At 41.3% G+C, this 19,164-nt stretch overlaps 2 protein-coding genes across 2 annotated transcripts in view; both read left to right on the top strand.

Moving 5' to 3' along the window:
• Positions 1-11,524: 11,524 nt before the first annotated feature.
• fsta (follistatin a) lies at positions 11,525-17,258 on the top strand (the record flags this gene model as incomplete). The annotated part of the gene is made up of 6 exons (XM_083672748.1): positions 11,525-11,618; positions 12,880-13,071; positions 13,325-13,543; positions 13,758-13,982; positions 14,437-14,667; positions 16,336-17,258. The coding sequence occupies 6 exons, from the start codon at positions 11,525-11,527 to the stop codon at positions 16,422-16,424; spliced, it is 1,050 nt and encodes a 349-aa protein (XP_083528874.1). The 3' UTR covers positions 16,425-17,258.
• Positions 17,259-18,211: 953 nt separating this feature from the next.
• ndufs4 (NADH:ubiquinone oxidoreductase subunit S4) overlaps positions 18,212-19,164 on the top strand; it is a 37,538-nt gene continuing 36,585 nt past the window's right edge. The window contains exon 1 of the mRNA XM_083674240.1: positions 18,212-18,333. Within this exon, the coding sequence (XP_083530366.1) occupies positions 18,251-18,333 (83 nt within the window). The 5' untranslated portion in view covers positions 18,212-18,250. The remainder of the gene's footprint in view (positions 18,334-19,164) is intronic.

Below are 19,164 nucleotides of genomic sequence, written 5' to 3'. Positions count from 1 at the left end.
TCTTTTCAGCATTTTAAAAGCAACTTCAGCTGACAGAGCTGAGTCTGGGCAATAGTAAAAGCAGACTGCAGTTCTACAAAGGTGTTATTAGATGGGCAGCAAGTCCAACTATTATTCTTTGACATACTTATTATTATTAGGTGGGCTTGCTTCAGCAAGTCCAACTATTGTTCTTCGATATACTTATTATTATTCCAATTCTTCCACTTTAAAACATGAGAGACCTCTAGCTCGCATTGCTATTACTTTTGGATTTATACCTATTAAACTTTTTTAACTGTACAAATTTGAAAGTGCATTTTTTAACATGGAGGTCTATGGAAACCAAAAGACTATTTTTGAACTACTGCTGCTCTTACACCTTTTAAGCATTTCAACTGTAAAATGTGCCAAAAACTCAAAATCAAACTGATATTTATTCAACTTTTGAAACGATTAAGCTTATTGTTACTACAAAACCTCTCATCCAATTAACATGGTGGACTGTTGATTTAGGCCAACATTCTGAGAGCCCTTTGTTACTGCAACTGCTGTAGAACCTTCAGAACTATTGAATTTAACAGGAGACCTGCAGAACACATTCTCAACCACTTAATCACCAAACTCTCTACCACTCAACCAACCAACCAACTTACCAATCTTACCCACCTTTATAAATGCTTTCTGATACCTATTCAACTTCTTAGACGATTAAGCTTTTTATAACTCCAAAAACTCTAATCCTGTTAACCAACCAACTCTACTACTCTCAACCACTCAACCAATCAACTCTCTACTCACTCCACTGAACTACCCCCGGCATCTATCTATCTTTTCAACCAGGTTTTCTAACCTTTCAACTATCTAGCCATCATCCTTCCACCAGTCACTACTGCTTCACTCAAACCATCTCTAACTTAACCGCTACCATAATAAGACAATCTCACTTTCTTGCAACTACCCAGCAAATTTATCTATAGACACATTTTCCACTACCAAAATAAGTCTTTGCAAGCCCGCTAAGTTTCTTCTGGAGCTTCTTTTTTTAGTTATTATTAGGTGAGCTTGCTTCAGCAAGTCCAACTATTGTTCTTCTACATAGTTATTATTAGGTGGGCTTGCTTGAGCAAGTCCAGCTATTGTTCTTCGACATACTTATTATTATTATTCAAATTCTCCTACAGAACCCTCCTACAACTTCTAAGCTATTCACACCAATCCAACTTTAAAACATGGACTCTTGAATAAAAACAACAGGAGGCCTGCAGAACACATTCTTAGAATGATTACACAACAATGCACTCTCTTTGCTACCAGTTCTACCCCACTGAAGCCACTTTCAACCACTTAACCAACCAACTATACCACACTCAACCACTCAACCCTCTACCTACTCCACTGAATTACCCCAGGCTTATCTATCTATCTATCTATCTATCTATCTATCTATCTATCTATCTATCTATCTATGACCTTCTAACATATTGTCTAGCCTTCTATCTTTCTAACCCTATATCTATTTATATCTTCAACGACCTAGCATCATCCTTTCTTCCTTTCACCAGTCACTACTGCTTCACTCAGTATAACCCATACTGGTTAACCTCTTAATAGTTTTGATCTTTCTATACCTCCCCTGTCTCATCTATCCACCCTCTTTCATTTATCCATCCATTAAATCAACCAGCCAACTAACCTCTCACTTTCTTTCAACTACCCTTTCGAACATCTTCATTAACCTTGGTAAAAAGCTTTTTGATACCGTATTAAGCTTTTTGTAACTCCAAAAACTCTCATCCGGTTAACCAACCAACTCTACCACTCTCAACCACTCAACCAACCAACTCTCTACCCACTCCACTGAGCTACCCCTGGCTCTATCTATCTATCTATCTATCTATCTATCTATCTATCTATCTATCTATCTATCTATCTATGACCTTCTAACATACTATCATTCCAACCATATATCCATCTGACCATTCAACTACCTAGCCACCATCATTTCACCAGTCACTACTGCTTCACTCATTATAACCCATGCAGATTAGCCTCTTAATTGTTTAATCCATCCTCTTTTTCATCTATCCATTCAACCAACCTATCTCACTTTCATTCAACTACACAGAAGGTCTTCATCAACCCTGATAAAAGCTTTCTGATACCTATTAAACCTTAAAGCTATTACGCCTTTTGTAACTCAAAATCTCTCATCTGGTTAACCAACTAACTCATCCTATTTATTAATTTATTTATCTATCTAACATTCTATCCATCCAACCAACCAACAAAAACATCTCTAACTTTATTAGATTAACTCTCATAATAACATCATCTCACTTTTTTTCAAATACCCAGCAAATCTATCTATGAAAACATCTTTAAACCTTTTCCACCGTACCCCTCCCAATCCACCAGGTACTGCCGTCCACGACCCCAACGACGAACAGCCAGGAGCCGCCTAACCGTGTATACCGGCCCTCCATCAATGAACCGGGGGGGTGAGGGGGGCTTCGAGACAGAGACCAGGGGGCTCTCCTTTGATCTTGGCCACACGGAAGGTGGGGTGAACTTTCATGGATCTGGGGAGTCGACAACGCACAGCCATAGGGTTGATCACCTTGGAGATGGGGAAGGGACCCACAAAACGGGGAGCCAGTTTGCCATATTCAACCCACAGGGGGAGGTCTCGTGTGGACAACCATACCTTCTGCCCAGGCTAGGAAATGGGAGCGGAGGTTTGCCGACGGTCATAAGAAGCACCTGCCTGGCCCGACTCCAGGTGTGGTGGCACCGCTGAATGAACGCCTGAGCAGAAGGAACACCAATCAGCCTCTTTATCTCCGGGAACAGCAGCGGCTGATACCCATAGGCACACTGGAAAGGGGAGAGACCCGAAGCAGAACCCTGCAGGGTGTTGTGAGCATACTCCACCCACATGAGATGCTCACTCCAGGTGGCGAGATTCTGGGAAACGAGGCCCCGCAGGCAGGTCTACAGCTCCTGGTTGAGCTGCTCGCTCTGGCCGTTGGACTGAGGATGGTACCCGGAAGAGAGGCAGACGGTGGCACCGAGGAGGAAACAGAAAGCCCTCCAGAACCGGGAGATGAACTGTGGCCCCCGGTCCGATACAACATCCTTAGGGAAACCATGGATTCGGAACACATGAAATTACAGTACCTCCGCTGTCTCCTTGGCGGATGGCAATTTGGACACCGTCAAATTACCTTCCAAGGGGGGTAACCCTGTGACGAAGTCCAGCGAGATGTCAGACCAGGGGCGATGAGGCACGAGAAGCGGGCGCAGGAGACTGGGAGGTGAACGTCGGGAGACCTTGTTCCGGGCACACACAGGACAGGCAGCCACATACTCTCCAAACTCTCTCTCTCCATGGACGGCCACCAGAACCATTGCCTGATCACAAAGAGCGTCCTCCGTATATCAGGGTGACAGGAGATGAGGGAGGTGTGGGCCCATTGGATCACCTGAGAGCAATGGGAGACAGGGACAAACAACCAGTTCGGAGGACAGCCGTCCGGTACAGGGACGTCAACACTCGCTTGTCTGACCTCTTCCTCAATGCCCCATGTAACAGCCCCCACCACAAAGGAAGAGGGCAGAATGTTGGTGGGAGTCCTTGAGGCAGAATCTGGGTCAAACAGGCGAGACAGGGCATCAGGCTTAGCGTTCTTGGACCCGGCCGGTAGGACAAAGAGAACACAAACCTATTGAAAAACAGGGCCCATCTGGCTTGCCTGGATTTGAGCCGCTTGGTAGTCTGGATATACTCCAGGTTCTTATAGTCAGTCAAACTAGAAAAGGATGCTCCACTCCCTCCAGCCAGTGGGGCCACTCTTCCAACGCCACCTTGACGGCCAACTGCTCCCTGTTCCCCACGTCATAATTCCTCTTGGCAGGAGAGAGTTTCCTGGAAAGAAAGGCACAGGGATGAAGTTTGTTATCCTCTGGTGACCGCTGGGAGAGGACAGCCCCGATGCCAACGTCCGAGGCATCCACTTCCACAACGAACTGCTGCCGAAGAACCGGGAGAGTGAGAATGGATGCTGAGGTGAAGCTCTCCCTCAACCTCCAGAATGCCTGGTCCACCTGGGGAGACCACTTGAAGGTGAGAGCATGCAATGTTGCGGCAATAGTATTAAAATTTCTTATAAATGGTCTATAGAAATAAGCAAACCCTAAAAACCGCTGTACCAGCTTATGACTAGTAGGCAGGGGCCTCTCAGCAACCGCACTAACCTTGGCAGGATCCATCCGAATGTTGTCTTTAGAGATGATAAAACCCAGGAAAGAAACAGTGGAGGCATGGAATTCACACTTTTCAGCTTTTACAAAAAGCTAGTTGTCTAGGAGACGCTGGAGAACTTGGCGGACGTGTTGGACATGGGTCTCCTCGTCGGGGGAGAAGATTAGGATATCGTCCAGGTAAACAAAAATAAACTGATTCAACATGTCCTGGAGAATGTCATTAACTAGAGCCTGAAACACAGCGGGGGCATTAGTGAGTCTAAATGGCATAACCAGGTAGTGACCACTAGTATTGAATGCCGTCTTCCATTCGTCCCCCTCCCTTATCCTAACCAAATGATAGGCATTACGGTAGTCCAGCTTAGTGAAAATCTTAGCCCCTTGCAATAGTTCAAAAGCAGATGAGATAAATGGGAGGGGGTACCTGTTAATTATAGTGATCTCATTAAGGCCTCGATAGTCAATGCAGGGACGAAGCATCTTATCCTTTTTGTCCACAAAGAAAAAACCTGCCCCAGCAGGAGAAGAGGAAGGGCGAATGATACCAGCAGATATGGAAGAGTCAATATATTCCTTTATAGCATCCCTCTCTGGGGTCCTTATCCTCCGATAAGGAATAGGAAAATAGGAATAGAAAAAGTCAATGGCGCAGTCGTTGGACCGGTGAGGAGGCAGAGAGGTGGCAAGGGTCTTGTTGGATACCTCTTTGAGGTTGAGATAACAGGGGGGAACACTAGAGAGATCCAGGAAGTCTGAATCCAATGAAACCAGGAGGCGTGGGGAGACAGGAGAACTAGGAGGTGCTGGAGGCTCTGGAGGCGCTGGACATACAGAGACCAGTGGTCAAGGAGACACCAAAGCAGGAACAGGTGGAAGGCAGGAGAGTGAGCATCTATTGCCCCAACCCATAACCACTCCAGAGGACCAGTTTATGTGGGGGTTATACTTAGAGAGCCTAGGATAACCCAGGATGAGAAGATGTAAAGGGGAATTGAAAAGATGGAAGCTCAGGACTTCAGTGTTGTTATTAGCGATGATTAGTTGAATGGGTTGAGTACGGTGAGTGACTCTGCACAACAGGCGACCATCTAAAGCGTTGGCTTCTAATGGATGGGACAGGGGAACAATGTTAAGTCTAAAACTCCCATCAGCTCCAGAGTCCACAAGCACAGGGTGATTGAGAGTCTTGGATGAAGTAATTAGCCGTGCAGGAGTGAGAATTCGAAAGGGACCAGCAGAAGAAATGGTTCGACTGACGACTGAGGACACACAGACATGAAATGACCCATCTGAGAACAGTAGACGCACCTGCCCTCCCGTATTCGACGTTGGCACTCCTCAGGAGAAAGCCTGGCCCTCCCTAGCTGCATGGACTCCTTCAATGCAGCAGGGGGCGTAGATGAGTCCGCCGTCGGCAGGATCCGTTGAGGAAGACACCACAACAAAGAGCGATCAACCGTGGACTGGCCCCTCAGGACGGGCGAAGGGACCGCAGCCCTGGATCTCTCCCTCTCTCTCCTGGAGACGACTGTTGATTCTTATGGCCAGAGAAAAAAGAGAATGCAGGTCGGAGGGCAGCTCGAGAGGAGCCAACTGGTCCTTGATGGAGTTGGAAAACCCTTGGAGAAACGCGTCAAACTGCGTGGATGAATTACAGCCTCTGTCAGCTACCAGTGTGTGGAACTCGATAACGTAGTCAGAAACCCGCCTTGTGCCCTGACGCAGGCCCATGAGTGCCCTTGCTGCCTCTCAACCGGGGGTTGTATGATCGCAAAATTTTGCGTAGAGATTTAGTGAAAATCTCCAGGGAATAGCAGACTGACGAATCCCTTGCCCACTCAGTCGTGGCCCAGGCCTGTGATCTACCGGTGAGGTGGGTGATGATGTACGCCACCTTGGCTCATTCCGTCTGAAATGACGCTGCCTGTAGCTCAAAAAGTAATCCACACTAGACCAGGAATGCCCAACAGTTAATGGAATCCCCGGAGAACCGCTCAGGTCTAGAGAGGTGAGGAGTCGGTGCTGGTGGTGTGAACAGAGAAGCAGGAGCGAGATCACAGGTTGGAACTGGCGCCGGGACGGGAGGAGAAGGGACGAGAGTCTTGAGGACCGCCATCAGCTGCTGGATCTGATCGGCTAGCTGGCAAACCTGACCACCAATGAAAGCCTGGAAGCCCTCATGTCGCTCTGACAGGCCACTCAACCCCAGGCAGATTGAGTTATTCGTCTAGAATCCGTCTCTCCTGAGTCTGAAGCGCAGCACACACCAAGTCAGAGTCCATTGTTGGCCAGTTTGTACTGTAATGACTGTAGACCAAGGCAGAGGACTCAATCGCACAACTCAGGACAAAAGCTTAATCCAAAAGAATAATCCTTTAATTCCAGAAAAAGGGTTCGGTACATAGGTAGACAATACGTAGAGAGGCAGATATCCAAAAAGGGGTAGGCAAGGTATAATACATTTCTATAGCAAATAAAGAGAGAACATAACAAGCAAGACAGGACAAAGATGCCAAGAGTGAGGTATGGGAAACTGAGAAAACCAATTATAAACATTCCATATAGGACAGGATAAAGAGGGCAAAAGTGAGTTATGAAAACCAATTATAAATGTTGATGATTTATGGAGGTATTCAAGAGGTACCTAGAAGTTGGTGCATGAAAGGAGCAGAGTATAGAGGAACCAGGTACCCACAGCATAAGAGGATTATAAACATATAAGACAGGACAAAGAGGCCAAAAGTGAGTTATGAAAAACAATTATAAATGTTCCATAAGAAAACAGGTTGATGGATAGAGGGAGTAATGATTTATGGAGGGCGTGGTATCAAGAGGTATCTAGAAGTTGGTGCATGAAAGGAGCACAGCCAGGGGGTACCAAGTACCCAGAAGATAAGAAAAGGAACAGTACTAATCAGTTGTAATATTCTTTTTGATAATTGCGATGGGCTCGCCACCAATATTGTAACAACCCGATAACTCTCTTTAGAAATGGGAGGTGAAACCAAACCGTGACGAGGTATAGGAACCAGGTGAATGATATTGGTGGCGAACAGCCAGAAAGTGTGAATGATTTCCATATGAGGGATGGAACCTAAATTTGAGAAATTTCCTAAATTGGAAACTGTATAAACATGGTGTGCTGAGGGACAAACAACAGGATGCTTCGCGAACCACCTCGACTTTTGTTACTTGTATTAAAAGTCTCTGAAGAAACCATCAGCTCTTTGGCATTTTATTTCAAAGTATTTTAACTTAGAATTTCACGACAAAGGTAGGGTATGGTACACAGGTAGTCATACAGGAGGCGGATAATCCAACAGGGAAAAGGCAAAAGGCAAACTCAGAAAATCTAACTCAGATCAAAAAGCAGGAAGACAAGAAATCACTATGAAAATCGCTGGGACGTTTTGACATAAAGGCACAGAGACGAACTGGCAACGAGACAGGGGAGACACAGACGATCAGAGCGGGCAGGCGGGAATCACACAAGGGCAGGTAGTGAAGTGTCTGAAACGAGAGATAAGGTGAGAGACACAAAAATAAACAGGGAACAATAAATGAATAACATGAAACACAGATAAACAAACTAACAAGATAAACGAGACGTAACAAGTATAGCCTACTAGCTATACTGTCTCCCATCCGGCGGAAGTCATTGGATTTGATGAATTCGTTTTCATTGCAATTGTATTGGTATATTGTAGCAATTAAGACATTATCACAAACAAAGTAGCTTTACATTTATTTCATCCATCCAATGATGAAGACCAGAGGTGCGTACCGAAACTTTTCACTTCTCCTTTTCACTACCACTTACTATATATATATATATATATATATATATACACACATTCCACTAAACTCCCGTTAAAGTGTTCTACCTGGAAGAGCCAAATCAGCTTTATTTACAACATTATTTTGTGCGCCCCGATCCCCGAAAAAATATCTCCTTTCCACTACCACTACAAATGTATCCTCTTAACCCAGAAATAGGCTACATGTTTGTATTGCCATATTAGGGTGTCCAATAGTGTAGAAGTTGTCAACTTCAGATACCTGCTGAAGTCAATAATGTGTGAATGCGGCTGAGGAACCAGTCATGTCTGCTTCACGGACTATAGTAGTTTAGTAGTATTGAGACGCGCATACCTCTGGGCTATAGTGTCATTTCTACAGCGGAAATGCTGCTCCCATAAATGTAAATCAAACCTGGGTCGAATACATTTAAAATAAGACTAATTTCATGAGTTACTTAGTTAATTACTGCTTAGTTATTTGTTATGTATTTGACCTAGATCTATACAATATTCATTTTACAAATAGACGAATGCCGTTGGAGGTATTGGCAAGGGCAGATTTTAAGGATAAAAAAAAATAAAGCCTCAGAATGTCCACAAGTGCATAGCGTCGATGAGCGCTGAATGCCGCAGGTATTTGTATGTTTTCACCACCAGATGCCAGCATTGTATTGGCGACATCTTCTAACCACCCTGTCCTCTTCTGTACCCTGATTAGATCATGTTCCTTTCAAACTAGGCTTAACTGTTTTCAGGCTAAAAAAAAGGCTACTTCTTCATACTACTATGTTTGAAGGTGCGGAACAAGATGCGATTTCTTGTGAAGTTATTTGACAGGGTGGAGTAACTCTTGGTAATCCAGTTTCATTCACATGGTACCTTTAATCGGACTTCAAACCACAAGTCTTGGAGTTGTTTTGTAGGCTATCTTTTATTTGTTTCTTCATCATCATGACCATATAACTGGAGATGCATGGTAGCAGTTAACGTTAGAACTTTCAAGAAAGTTCAGTAGTGAAACTACAGGCCTACTGAACAACATTGATAAATGATAGCCTATTAAGTAAGCTATTACGCACATCCACAGTGCAAGTAAGGAATCCGAGTGTGAATAAAAGGAAAACAGTAGCCAAAGCCATAATATTGGAATGTTTAAAGGTTATTATTCCTGTAAATCATGACCTACTCGTTTTAGCTGAGCCTAAAGTAGGTCTACCCTCTTCATTGGCTTCTCTGGATACGCTGATGAAATTATAGAATTACGCAACAACACTATAATGAACATCCTCAAAACCTGAGTTACTCAAAATCGTATTGCATGTGATAGTCCTACAACCTTTATTTTGCCAGAAAGGTAATCACCATCATGAAAAGCAAGGAATATCTATTACGACTGGCATGGACTAGGTTGTCCATTTGATGGACGCAGAGTGCAAATTAACCGGTTACCTTTTTGATTTCTCAGAAAGATTGCAGTGCATTTCTTAAACTAATGAGGTGTGAGACTCTCTTAAATGAACCCTGAATACATAGCTCAAAGGGTCGGGCAGTGACCGGCTCAAAATCATTTAAAACTATGTTAATGTTCCATAAATGTTGGTGTTTTATAATCGGATAGAGACTAGTTCTGTTAACGAAAATTGTCCACCTTCTGTACACCTAGGTAGCAAACTACTTACCATTGCATATTCAAGAGTGAATCATTGCATTCGTGACTTAACGTTTAAATAGTTTAATTTCTGAAATAGGCTACCCTATATGTAGCCTACCTAATCCACTCCGATTTAAGGCCTACTAAATAAAGCCAATTGCCAGAGAATTGCTATGATTGGGTAATGGGCAAAGAAAGCAGCAATTCTAAATTTAAACTCAAACACAATATTTGAACAGTAGTAGCCTATATTATCTTACAATTCAGTAGGCCTAGTCTAAAGGCCAAAATATGGTCCTATAGTGTTTACTTTGTTGTCCAGGCCTTTTGTAAAGGAATGCTAATGGATTGAAAATGTGATAACACACCCAAAATGAACCCAAATCCAAATACACAGGTATACAGAATTATTTTTATAAAGCAATAGTTATGTGTAAATAGTATATAGCCTTCTGGATAATTCAAATACTAGACACGTCATCGAATGGCTTAATACTTTTTTTTAACTAGGCACGTGCTGGAAGGAGTGGCAAAAATATCACTGTCAATCATTATTTAAGAACACGTTATCCTCATTAGCCTATAAAAATGTTTTAGATTCGCTGTTGTATTTCAATCAGAGAAAATGTTGAGCACAATTTTACCGGAAATTATTAATTCGAAGAATACAGCTTTATATAATTCATCCTCATTTTATAAGAATGTCAGTATATGCACTTATATTGAGTGGACAAATAATTGCCCGTGCCAAACTACAAACGTCAGTTTATTGCACTTGTCTTGCCACACAGTTTTAGCGTGCAGTCTGCTGAAGAGGTCGCACGCGGACCTCTAAATGAACGGGGGTGGAGGAGGGGGGAGGGGGGTTATAGTGTATTTCATTCACTGTCATGTAATACCCTACTCTCCGTTCTGAAGCCCCTTCGGAAACAGGCTTGGATATATTTAAAAGCTTGACCTGAGAAAGAAACCCAAACAACTGTCTGTTCTAATATTAGCTTGCCTGTACTCTGAAATCTATTATTGTCTGCTCATGGACAGTTCATTTGAATAGACACCTTTTATTAAAAGATTAACACACTCATCTGCAGTTGGTAGAAAAATATCAGTTATCACCAAGTAATCTGAAATTGAGGAATTGCCTGTCCACAGACTTAGACAACTATTCCATGTGAATAATATATTGATATATAATATCATTATCATTAGGCCTAACGATTGTTGTTATCAAGATCATCATTATTAGTCCAATTATTTATTGTGATTAGTAGTTGTGGCACTGGTGTTGTAGTTTTCGTGATAGAAATAGTTTATGGTCATTAGTGGTGCCCTTTTAAAGCTCATTATTCAACCAGAAACGCGCAATGGCACTAAAAGAATACAGGTCTTAAATATGCTATTATAAGATGCTTATCAATATTGATCTTCTCTTTGAAGCTCTATCTTTGCGCGCGTCGTTTTCCGCCGTTGCTCTACGACAAAATGAATAGGCTACATTATTGCTCCGTTATTACAACTTTTTTTTTTTTACGTTAACACAGATAAACTCGTACACATTTGCCACCAAGTGTACCTCACTAAACTATTCAGAGAAAGTTGCGAGTCTAAAGATGTCACCTGATGAGGATTGAAAGAACTTTGGAAAAAAATTCTCTCTCCCCACCCCCACAGAATAGGAGACCGCCCACCACAGATAGTCGACCCGAGACCCCTTATAGATTTAAAAAGAGAGGCAGCATTCTCGGACTGACATTCATGCAACACTGCCACCTTAAGCAGATTACTTTTTCGCTGCTTGTGTCAATATCTAGTTCACTTAGTCTCCAACATGCTAAGGATGCTACAGAAACATCATCTCCACCCGGGTATGATCCTATTATTGATATGGCTCTGTCATTTCATGGAAGATCAAAAAGTTCAAGGTAAGTTGTATATTTTCACATCTGTCTAAAAAAAGGCATATTGCCAATGTACTGCGTCTTGGTGTAGGTAGCCTATTGGACCGCTGATAGTGTTGCAAACTTTTCAAAGGGAGTTTACATTCTTCACATCCAGTTTGAAGTTCCTATCAGACAGTGCGTGTATAAATGAATGTCTATAAAACAGGTGCTATATGGGAAGTTCCAGTGTTGTTATTGCTAGTTTTTAAGCCAAAATATGGGGCACGTGGAACATTTCAGTTGAATTTGAAAATGCTTGAAGTTGGAAACTGACATGTTCACCAAATCTGCATTCTACATGGAATATTTGATTCAGCTTCATGAATTTCATACACATGCAATCAAGCATCATGCAGGCTATGTAATGTTGTGAGACGCAAGTGAGTGGCTCAATGACTAAGGGCTGTATAGTATGCCAAGACAAGTCAAACTTTTGGAATGTGACCGCATGTTTTTATGAGTGAATAGAATATTTTTGCGATTTCAAGACTGCAAACCATTCATTCATGCAGGACAGAATGTCCAATCGGTTTGCCACTGGAGATCACTATTATAATCATAATTGATAACTCTTAGTTAATACAATAAAACATAACTGATACTGCCTAAGCTATGAAAAATAGACAACGCAAACAGAAAATGTCACTTTGCCTATAGGTGTTTGGAACTTAAATGACATTTACTATTTCATGTCAAACAGTTGATCAAAAATAAATTACATAATGTGCACACTAAACCTCAAAGTTAAGGGGTGTTCATGTGAAGTCTGGACGATTACAGTGATGAGCGGGACTCGCTGAGTTCAGCATCCGTGATGCTCATGCATTTTTGGAACAAAGTTTGCACAATGATGCTCTCACCATAGCGTAGATACCAAGGATGTGTAAAGCAATTATTCAGTGGATGGGCCCCCAAGCAGACAACGTGATGACTGTCAATCACCAACGACGCGGGATTTTGGCATAGCCTACATAACACTGTCTAGACAGCTCAGTCTGCGCTTTGATAACGTGTTGCAGAATAAAGGATAATTTTTCAAAGAAGCCAGTATTTTGTCAACTACTCTATCGTACCGGCTGTCAGTCGTTGAGTATCCACGAATGACCTGATATGCAACCAGTCGCATTACGTTCGACAAACAAGGACAGGGAGCGTTTAGATAATACAGGCTACTGTACACGTTTTGTGTCTGGGTCAGCGGCTTCAGACTTTAATACATGACCTTTTTTATTTGTGTTTACAGCTGGAAACTGCTGGTTACAGCAAGGGAAGAACGGACGTTGCCAGGTCCTTTACATGCCTGGAATGAGCAGGGAAGAGTGCTGCAGAAGTGGAAGACTGGGGACGTCCTGGACCGAGGAGGATGTGCCCAATAGCACATTGTTTAGGTGGATGATCTTCAACGGCGGAGCTCCCAACTGCATACCCTGCAAAGGTGAGTTGTTAACATATTTCACATAGTAAATACCTTAATGGCGTATGTTATCCCTCCCCACATTCTTAATGGTTTCTTGTGGTTGTAATGCAAATCATTCCTTAGACAGAGTTTATCTTCGTTTATAGTAATGGGTCAAATAATTCGGGGAATATGCCAAAATCCGGTTGTCTAGGGATTGACTCGCCAATGCACTATATGCCTACCCCTAACTGCATTGCATGTCATAAGATACAAATCCATTTGATTGTAGAAACCTGTGACAATGTGGACTGCGGACCTGGAAAGCGGTGCAAAATGAATAGAAGAAGTAAGCCACGCTGCGTGTGCGCTCCAGACTGCTCCAACGTCACGTGGAAAGGACCTGTGTGCGGATCGGATGGAAAGACGTACAAAGACGAATGCGCTTTGCTGAAATCTAAATGTAAGGGCCACCCGGACCTTGAAGTTCAGTACCAGGGAAAATGCAAGAGTAAGTACACGGATATATCATGTTAGAAGGCACCTAATATGCATCTCTAGCTAATAATTTAATGGTGTTGCACGTAATGGTCAACTGCATTACAGAAACGTATATCAGTTCACAGGTGGGTGGTCATTTGAATGTGACACCGTTTTATAATCGGCAGACATTGACCACCACTTTCATTTTTGTCTAATTTTCTAAATGTTCTCTCATTTGACAGAGACATGCCGTGATGTCCTCTGCCCGGGCAGCTCCACGTGCGTTGTTGACCAGACAAATAACGCATATTGTGTGACGTGTAATCGGATTTGCCCCGAAGTAACGTCGCCGGAGCAGTATCTGTGTGGAAACGACGGGATCATCTACGCCAGTGCCTGTCATTTGAGAAGGGCGACGTGCCTTCTTGGCAGATCCATTGGAGTAGCATATGAGGGAAAATGCATCAGTAAGTCATTAATTAGAGCAGCAGCATAATAACCTTACTGTGACCCCTGGCTCTGGCTCTGGCTCAAACTCCCACAATGCACACTCAATATTGTCTTACATTTAATATACCACCAAAATGGAGGGTCTGTATATTAAACAAGTCTGGGACTATTATAATTGTTAAGGTTTATTAAAGAAAATTAGCATCTTATTGTTTCCTGATGTTAGCCACCATGTTACACCACATTAAAAGTCCTGTGGGGTATTTGTCAGCAAATATTTGAACCGGATGTATTCTCACCCATATTAGTCATAAATGGAGTTCTAGCCCATAAGAATCATACCAACACTAATGGTATACTTCACTGTGGTATATCTTACCACATTACTTCATATAACTGTTTTACTAACCAACACAGTATTAGTAGTGATGCATCTGATAAAGGTTTGGGTTGTGGTCCATCTCCTTCCAGAGGCCAAGTCGTGTGAGGACATCCAATGCAGTGCGGGGAAGAAGTGTCTGTGGGACTCAAGGATGAGTCGAGGACGCTGCGCCCTGTGCAACGAAGCCTGTCCAGAGAGCCGGACGGATGAGGCGGTGTGCGCCAGTGACAACACCACATATCCCAGCGAATGTGCCATGAAACAGGCCGCCTGCTCTTTGGGGGTACTCCTGGAAATTAAACACACAGGATCTTGCAACTGTAAGTAATTAACAAGAGAAAGACCCCCCCCCTTGCAATCCCTCTTGTCCCCTCTTGACTCCCCCTGCAAATTCCCACGCTGCCCTACCCAGCACAGCTTAAGCTACCGAAAAGGACTTGAGAATGGGAGAATTTGCATGATGTTGTCTTTGTCGCTGGCTTTCGTTTATTTTTTGCATTTTTTCTGCAAAATAAATAAACAAAAAAGTGAATAAACCACATATATCAATAGGTAAAGACATAGTTCAAATGACTCTTTTTTGGGAGTCATTGAGATGCTTCATAAAACTAACAAAAATATATGAAGACTAACTTTTGCAGTTAGAAAAATTGTGATATTTAAAAGTTTAGATGAGTTATCATCTTAGTGATCTGCTACCTCTGCTAGCAGGTTGCTTTAAGTTTCATGCAGTTTTTTCATTGTCGTAGTGTTGTTGTTGTTTTATCTAGAGAGACACATAATGGTCATATCTTTACAGCTTGTAAATTCCATGGTCACATATGCTAATTTCATGTTAATCATGTATTTATGTTTTTTGCTTTCGGCTGTAATCAATCAATTCAAAATGCACTATGTCTGTTATGACATACACTGCTCTGCCAACATTTAAAGGATTAAGAGAATACAGTTAGATACATTCATATATCTGCATAAGGTGATAGTAATATTGGTGCCATTTTAGCTAAAATGACTTTAAGGTTAACCTTAACACATAGACTACCTATTTTTTATCAGTACGAGACATTATGTGCTCAACAACTGGGACTGCTATCAAATTTTTCAATACCCTCGAGGGAATGATAAAAATTACATTCCAAGTCGCTATATGTCAAAGAATGTTTGATGAAATCATTTCATTTTCATCATGAATAAATCTTGATTTCCTCCACTTCATACATTTTTGTACGACTGACTACCTTAATGTAACTGTGCCTTAAGGTATGCAAATAAGTCCAAGGGACCAACTTTATGATCACCTCATGGGTCAAATAAAAGTGGCATTTCACAGTTTGCAGGATAAGCAGAAGAAGCTTGTAGAACAATGCTCTCTTATTCATCTGCCATTAGAAAACATTTAACATGTACCAGCTGATTTTGTGTGCCGTTTGTAGTGAATGTGTTGTCTATCCGAATATATCAAAAACTGATCCATTTGGATTTATGAGGGACTGCCTGTTTGTATTGTTGCTCTTGCCTGTGTGCTTTTTTCATTTCCAATTGTAAAACTCTTCTGTAGAAAAAATACCTCAAAGTTGTGTTGTTGACCATTGACCTGCTTGCTAAGGTCAGGCTGCGACACAGAGAGTCATCCCTCCCAGTGGCAGCAACTGTATGTCTAAAGCAAAAGGAGACATAAACAAGAATGAAACAAGCAAATCCTAGAACACTAGAACATTTGTGTTTGTCTGCTTTCAGGAATCTGCCAAAAAAGACCTGAGCCATTGAACCTCTCAGATTGCCCCCTCTCTCTCTTGTCGCAGTTCTGACTTCCTAGATTATGTTAAATGGTGTTGCATAATTGGGGATGCCATAGTGCATTGTAGACTGCCAAGTCACCTAAAACAAAACAACACAAGGCTATATTGTGGCTTTGAGAACATTCAGTGATATTCTGCGCTGTTGTGGTCCTTATTCATACAACAGCTACCATATATTCTCCCATATAGCCATTACGGAAGACCAGGAGGAAGATGAGGATGATGAGGACCCGGACTACATGGCATACATCCATTTATCTTCTTTACTGGACGGATAGGCCGCCATCACTAGGGGAACAGTCCTTGGGCAAGGAATCATGTCCATACTGTACATATGTGTATGCTTATTTATTTTTTTAAGAAAAAAAAGGAAGTATACATATAGTTCAGTCTGCTATAGGTTTATTTATACTGTGTTTGTGTTTTATAATTTATACATTTACAATGTCAGGCTTACTATCTACCATGTTAAATTGTGTTACCACTTGTTTTTCATTGTTGTCCTTTTTCCTTTCTTTTTTTTTATGAAGAAATATATTTGTCCAAAGAGAAGCAGTGTTATTTATTTGTCAGGTACCGTGTAAAGTATAAGTCTTCTGCAAGCTGTAAATTGCATTCCCTGAGCTGTACAAATCTGCTTATCACTGTCAAATCTTTATCACAGATGTTTATTTCACACATAAATGCATGTTTAGCCTGTGTGTTTATTTATTGGGAATCTGTCAATCATTAATGTACAGAAATGTTTCTGGTTTTGTTTACAACAATAACTGACCAAAGGGATTCTCTCAATGGTTCTTCAAAGGTACTTTATATGGTGCAGCATGGTAATAAAAAATGAGCAATTTCTTTCCCTTCTCAAAGTTACTCCTCAACAATGTTCTCCCCCAATGGAGATGTCCAACCCTAGACATCATTCAATAGCAGTATTCTTTCCACTTTAGAACAGAGATGGATTTTGGACAATACTTGATTTTTTTTTCTTCAAAATGTGCCATTAACATTTGTGTGCTGTCTTTTTGCCAATGTTTTGCTCCATATTGCTCTTGCATCTCACACGTATAAGATGATATACGGCAGTACTTAACACAATATCAAACCTTATCACTTTGCTTTTCTCACGTTGTATTCAGAATGAGAAATACAAAATTCAGTTATAAATATATAGTTTTGTATTTTTTTTATGTAAATGTCATATGTACATACAAAGTTTGATGGTATTTGTACAGATATGAAGAGTGAAACAATAAACGTTTTTTTTTTCCTTAAACATTTCTCTTTACTGGTTACCTAAAAAACTTCCTGAATACTTAGCATGATCATTAAGTATATTATACTATATTTCTGTAGAAAACAAATTATTAGATACAACCATTTGTACCAACATCACTACAACAATGAATTAAATCGTTCAATACAGTTTGAAACAGTGCCTGCCTCTGAGCTCCATAGTTTATGCGCCTATACCAGACAGACATGTTTCACATTGAAGTATCAAGGAATAAGTTACAAGAAGTTCAATACTTTTCCCGTATACAGTCACAATATCATTAAGATACAGCCCTTGCAGCGAGTATGAAATGTTTGTACAGTTAAATAATATTCTGACTGACCAGCCTGGGAGTGTCCCAGCCCTACAGCAGCATTGCCATTTAGGTATTGAGAGGTGGGTTGTACTAGCATCATACTCTACTAATTACATTGCATATTCAACCACTGTACATAAAACCCATTATGAAACTCTTATGATCTTTTCTACTTCTTTGGGCCTACCGTTGGTTCCAATACTATTCCGATGATTCAATACAAAATAATATGACTATTTTTTGTAGCCTACCCATCAATGAAACCCAAATCCATCACCTCCCTCATGGGAACAAATTAAACAAGAATAGAGATAAAAGAGGAATCAGTAGACATAATTAACAAGTTATACTTACAGTAACACCGAAAACGGGTAATGAATAGGGTAAAAGAAGACAAAGATGAATGAATCAGTCGTACATTCATAATTTAGACCAGAACTCACATACCGTAACCTTGCTTTTTGAGCCTCCCCGGACTCCATACATTAGGTTAGCTGTCACGCCGTGTTGACAAAATCATGGCGTTCTCAATGTCACTTTTATGTTTGAAACGTATTTCTCTGCTGAATACAGCCACGAAATTATTCCTGAATCCCACCAGGTAAAGACTATTTGTTTTATTGACATTATTATATTCATATGTAATCATTCTGTTCGAGTTATTATGATAAGTTTATAACCTCCAATCCCCCTAGCAGACTAGCGTTAGCAAGCTAACTTTGTCTGGTAACACACACACACACACACCAGCCTTGTGATCTTTGGATAATTAACAACTGAGCATAGCTAGCTAGTTACGTCCTAAATAGATTACAGTGTTTTTATTACATAGCTGAATAGGTTGTTCATGCAATGGATGTATGCTAGTTTGCTATGTAAGCTAGCTGCGTGTCTGTATCCTCATTTGTTAGCTAGAAAGCTAGCCCCATAATTCCATACAATCTTGTTAGCATCGCTAGTTGGCTAAGATTATAACATTAACCATCACAGTTTTACCTTTTAAATGTAACCTTGATTAATTAGAATATCCTGGGAATAAAAGCTGTAGGAATACTAACTAGCTAGCTAACATGGTTTTTAAGCTTGACAGTTGCTCATTGTTTGAAAATTTGCATGCTAACCTTTTCTTACTTCACTTCGTGGGCTTGCAAAGTCTTATTTTGATAGTAGAAGAAAGTTTAAAGATGGTTTGGACGATGGATAGATATATTTGCTGGTGAGTTAAAATAAAGTGAGATTGTCTTAGGGTAGCAGATAAAGTGATAGATAGGATGAGCCATGGGTACTTCAGTGGACTGGGTAGACAGGTGGTTGAGAGTGGGAGAGTTAGTTGGTTAACTAGATAAGAGTTTAATAGTTTAAAAAGTTTAATAGGTATCAGAAAGCTTTTTTTATCAGGGCTGATTAATATTTTCTGGGGAGTTGAAAGAAA

The sequence above is a fragment of the Argentina silus genome (genome assembly GCF_951799395.1).
Source record: "Argentina silus genome assembly, chromosome: 7".
Lineage (NCBI taxonomy): Eukaryota > Metazoa > Chordata > Actinopteri > Argentiniformes > Argentinidae > Argentina > Argentina silus.
Note: the sequence above shows the minus strand (reverse complement) of the source record. Positions and strands in the feature narration are given on the sequence as shown.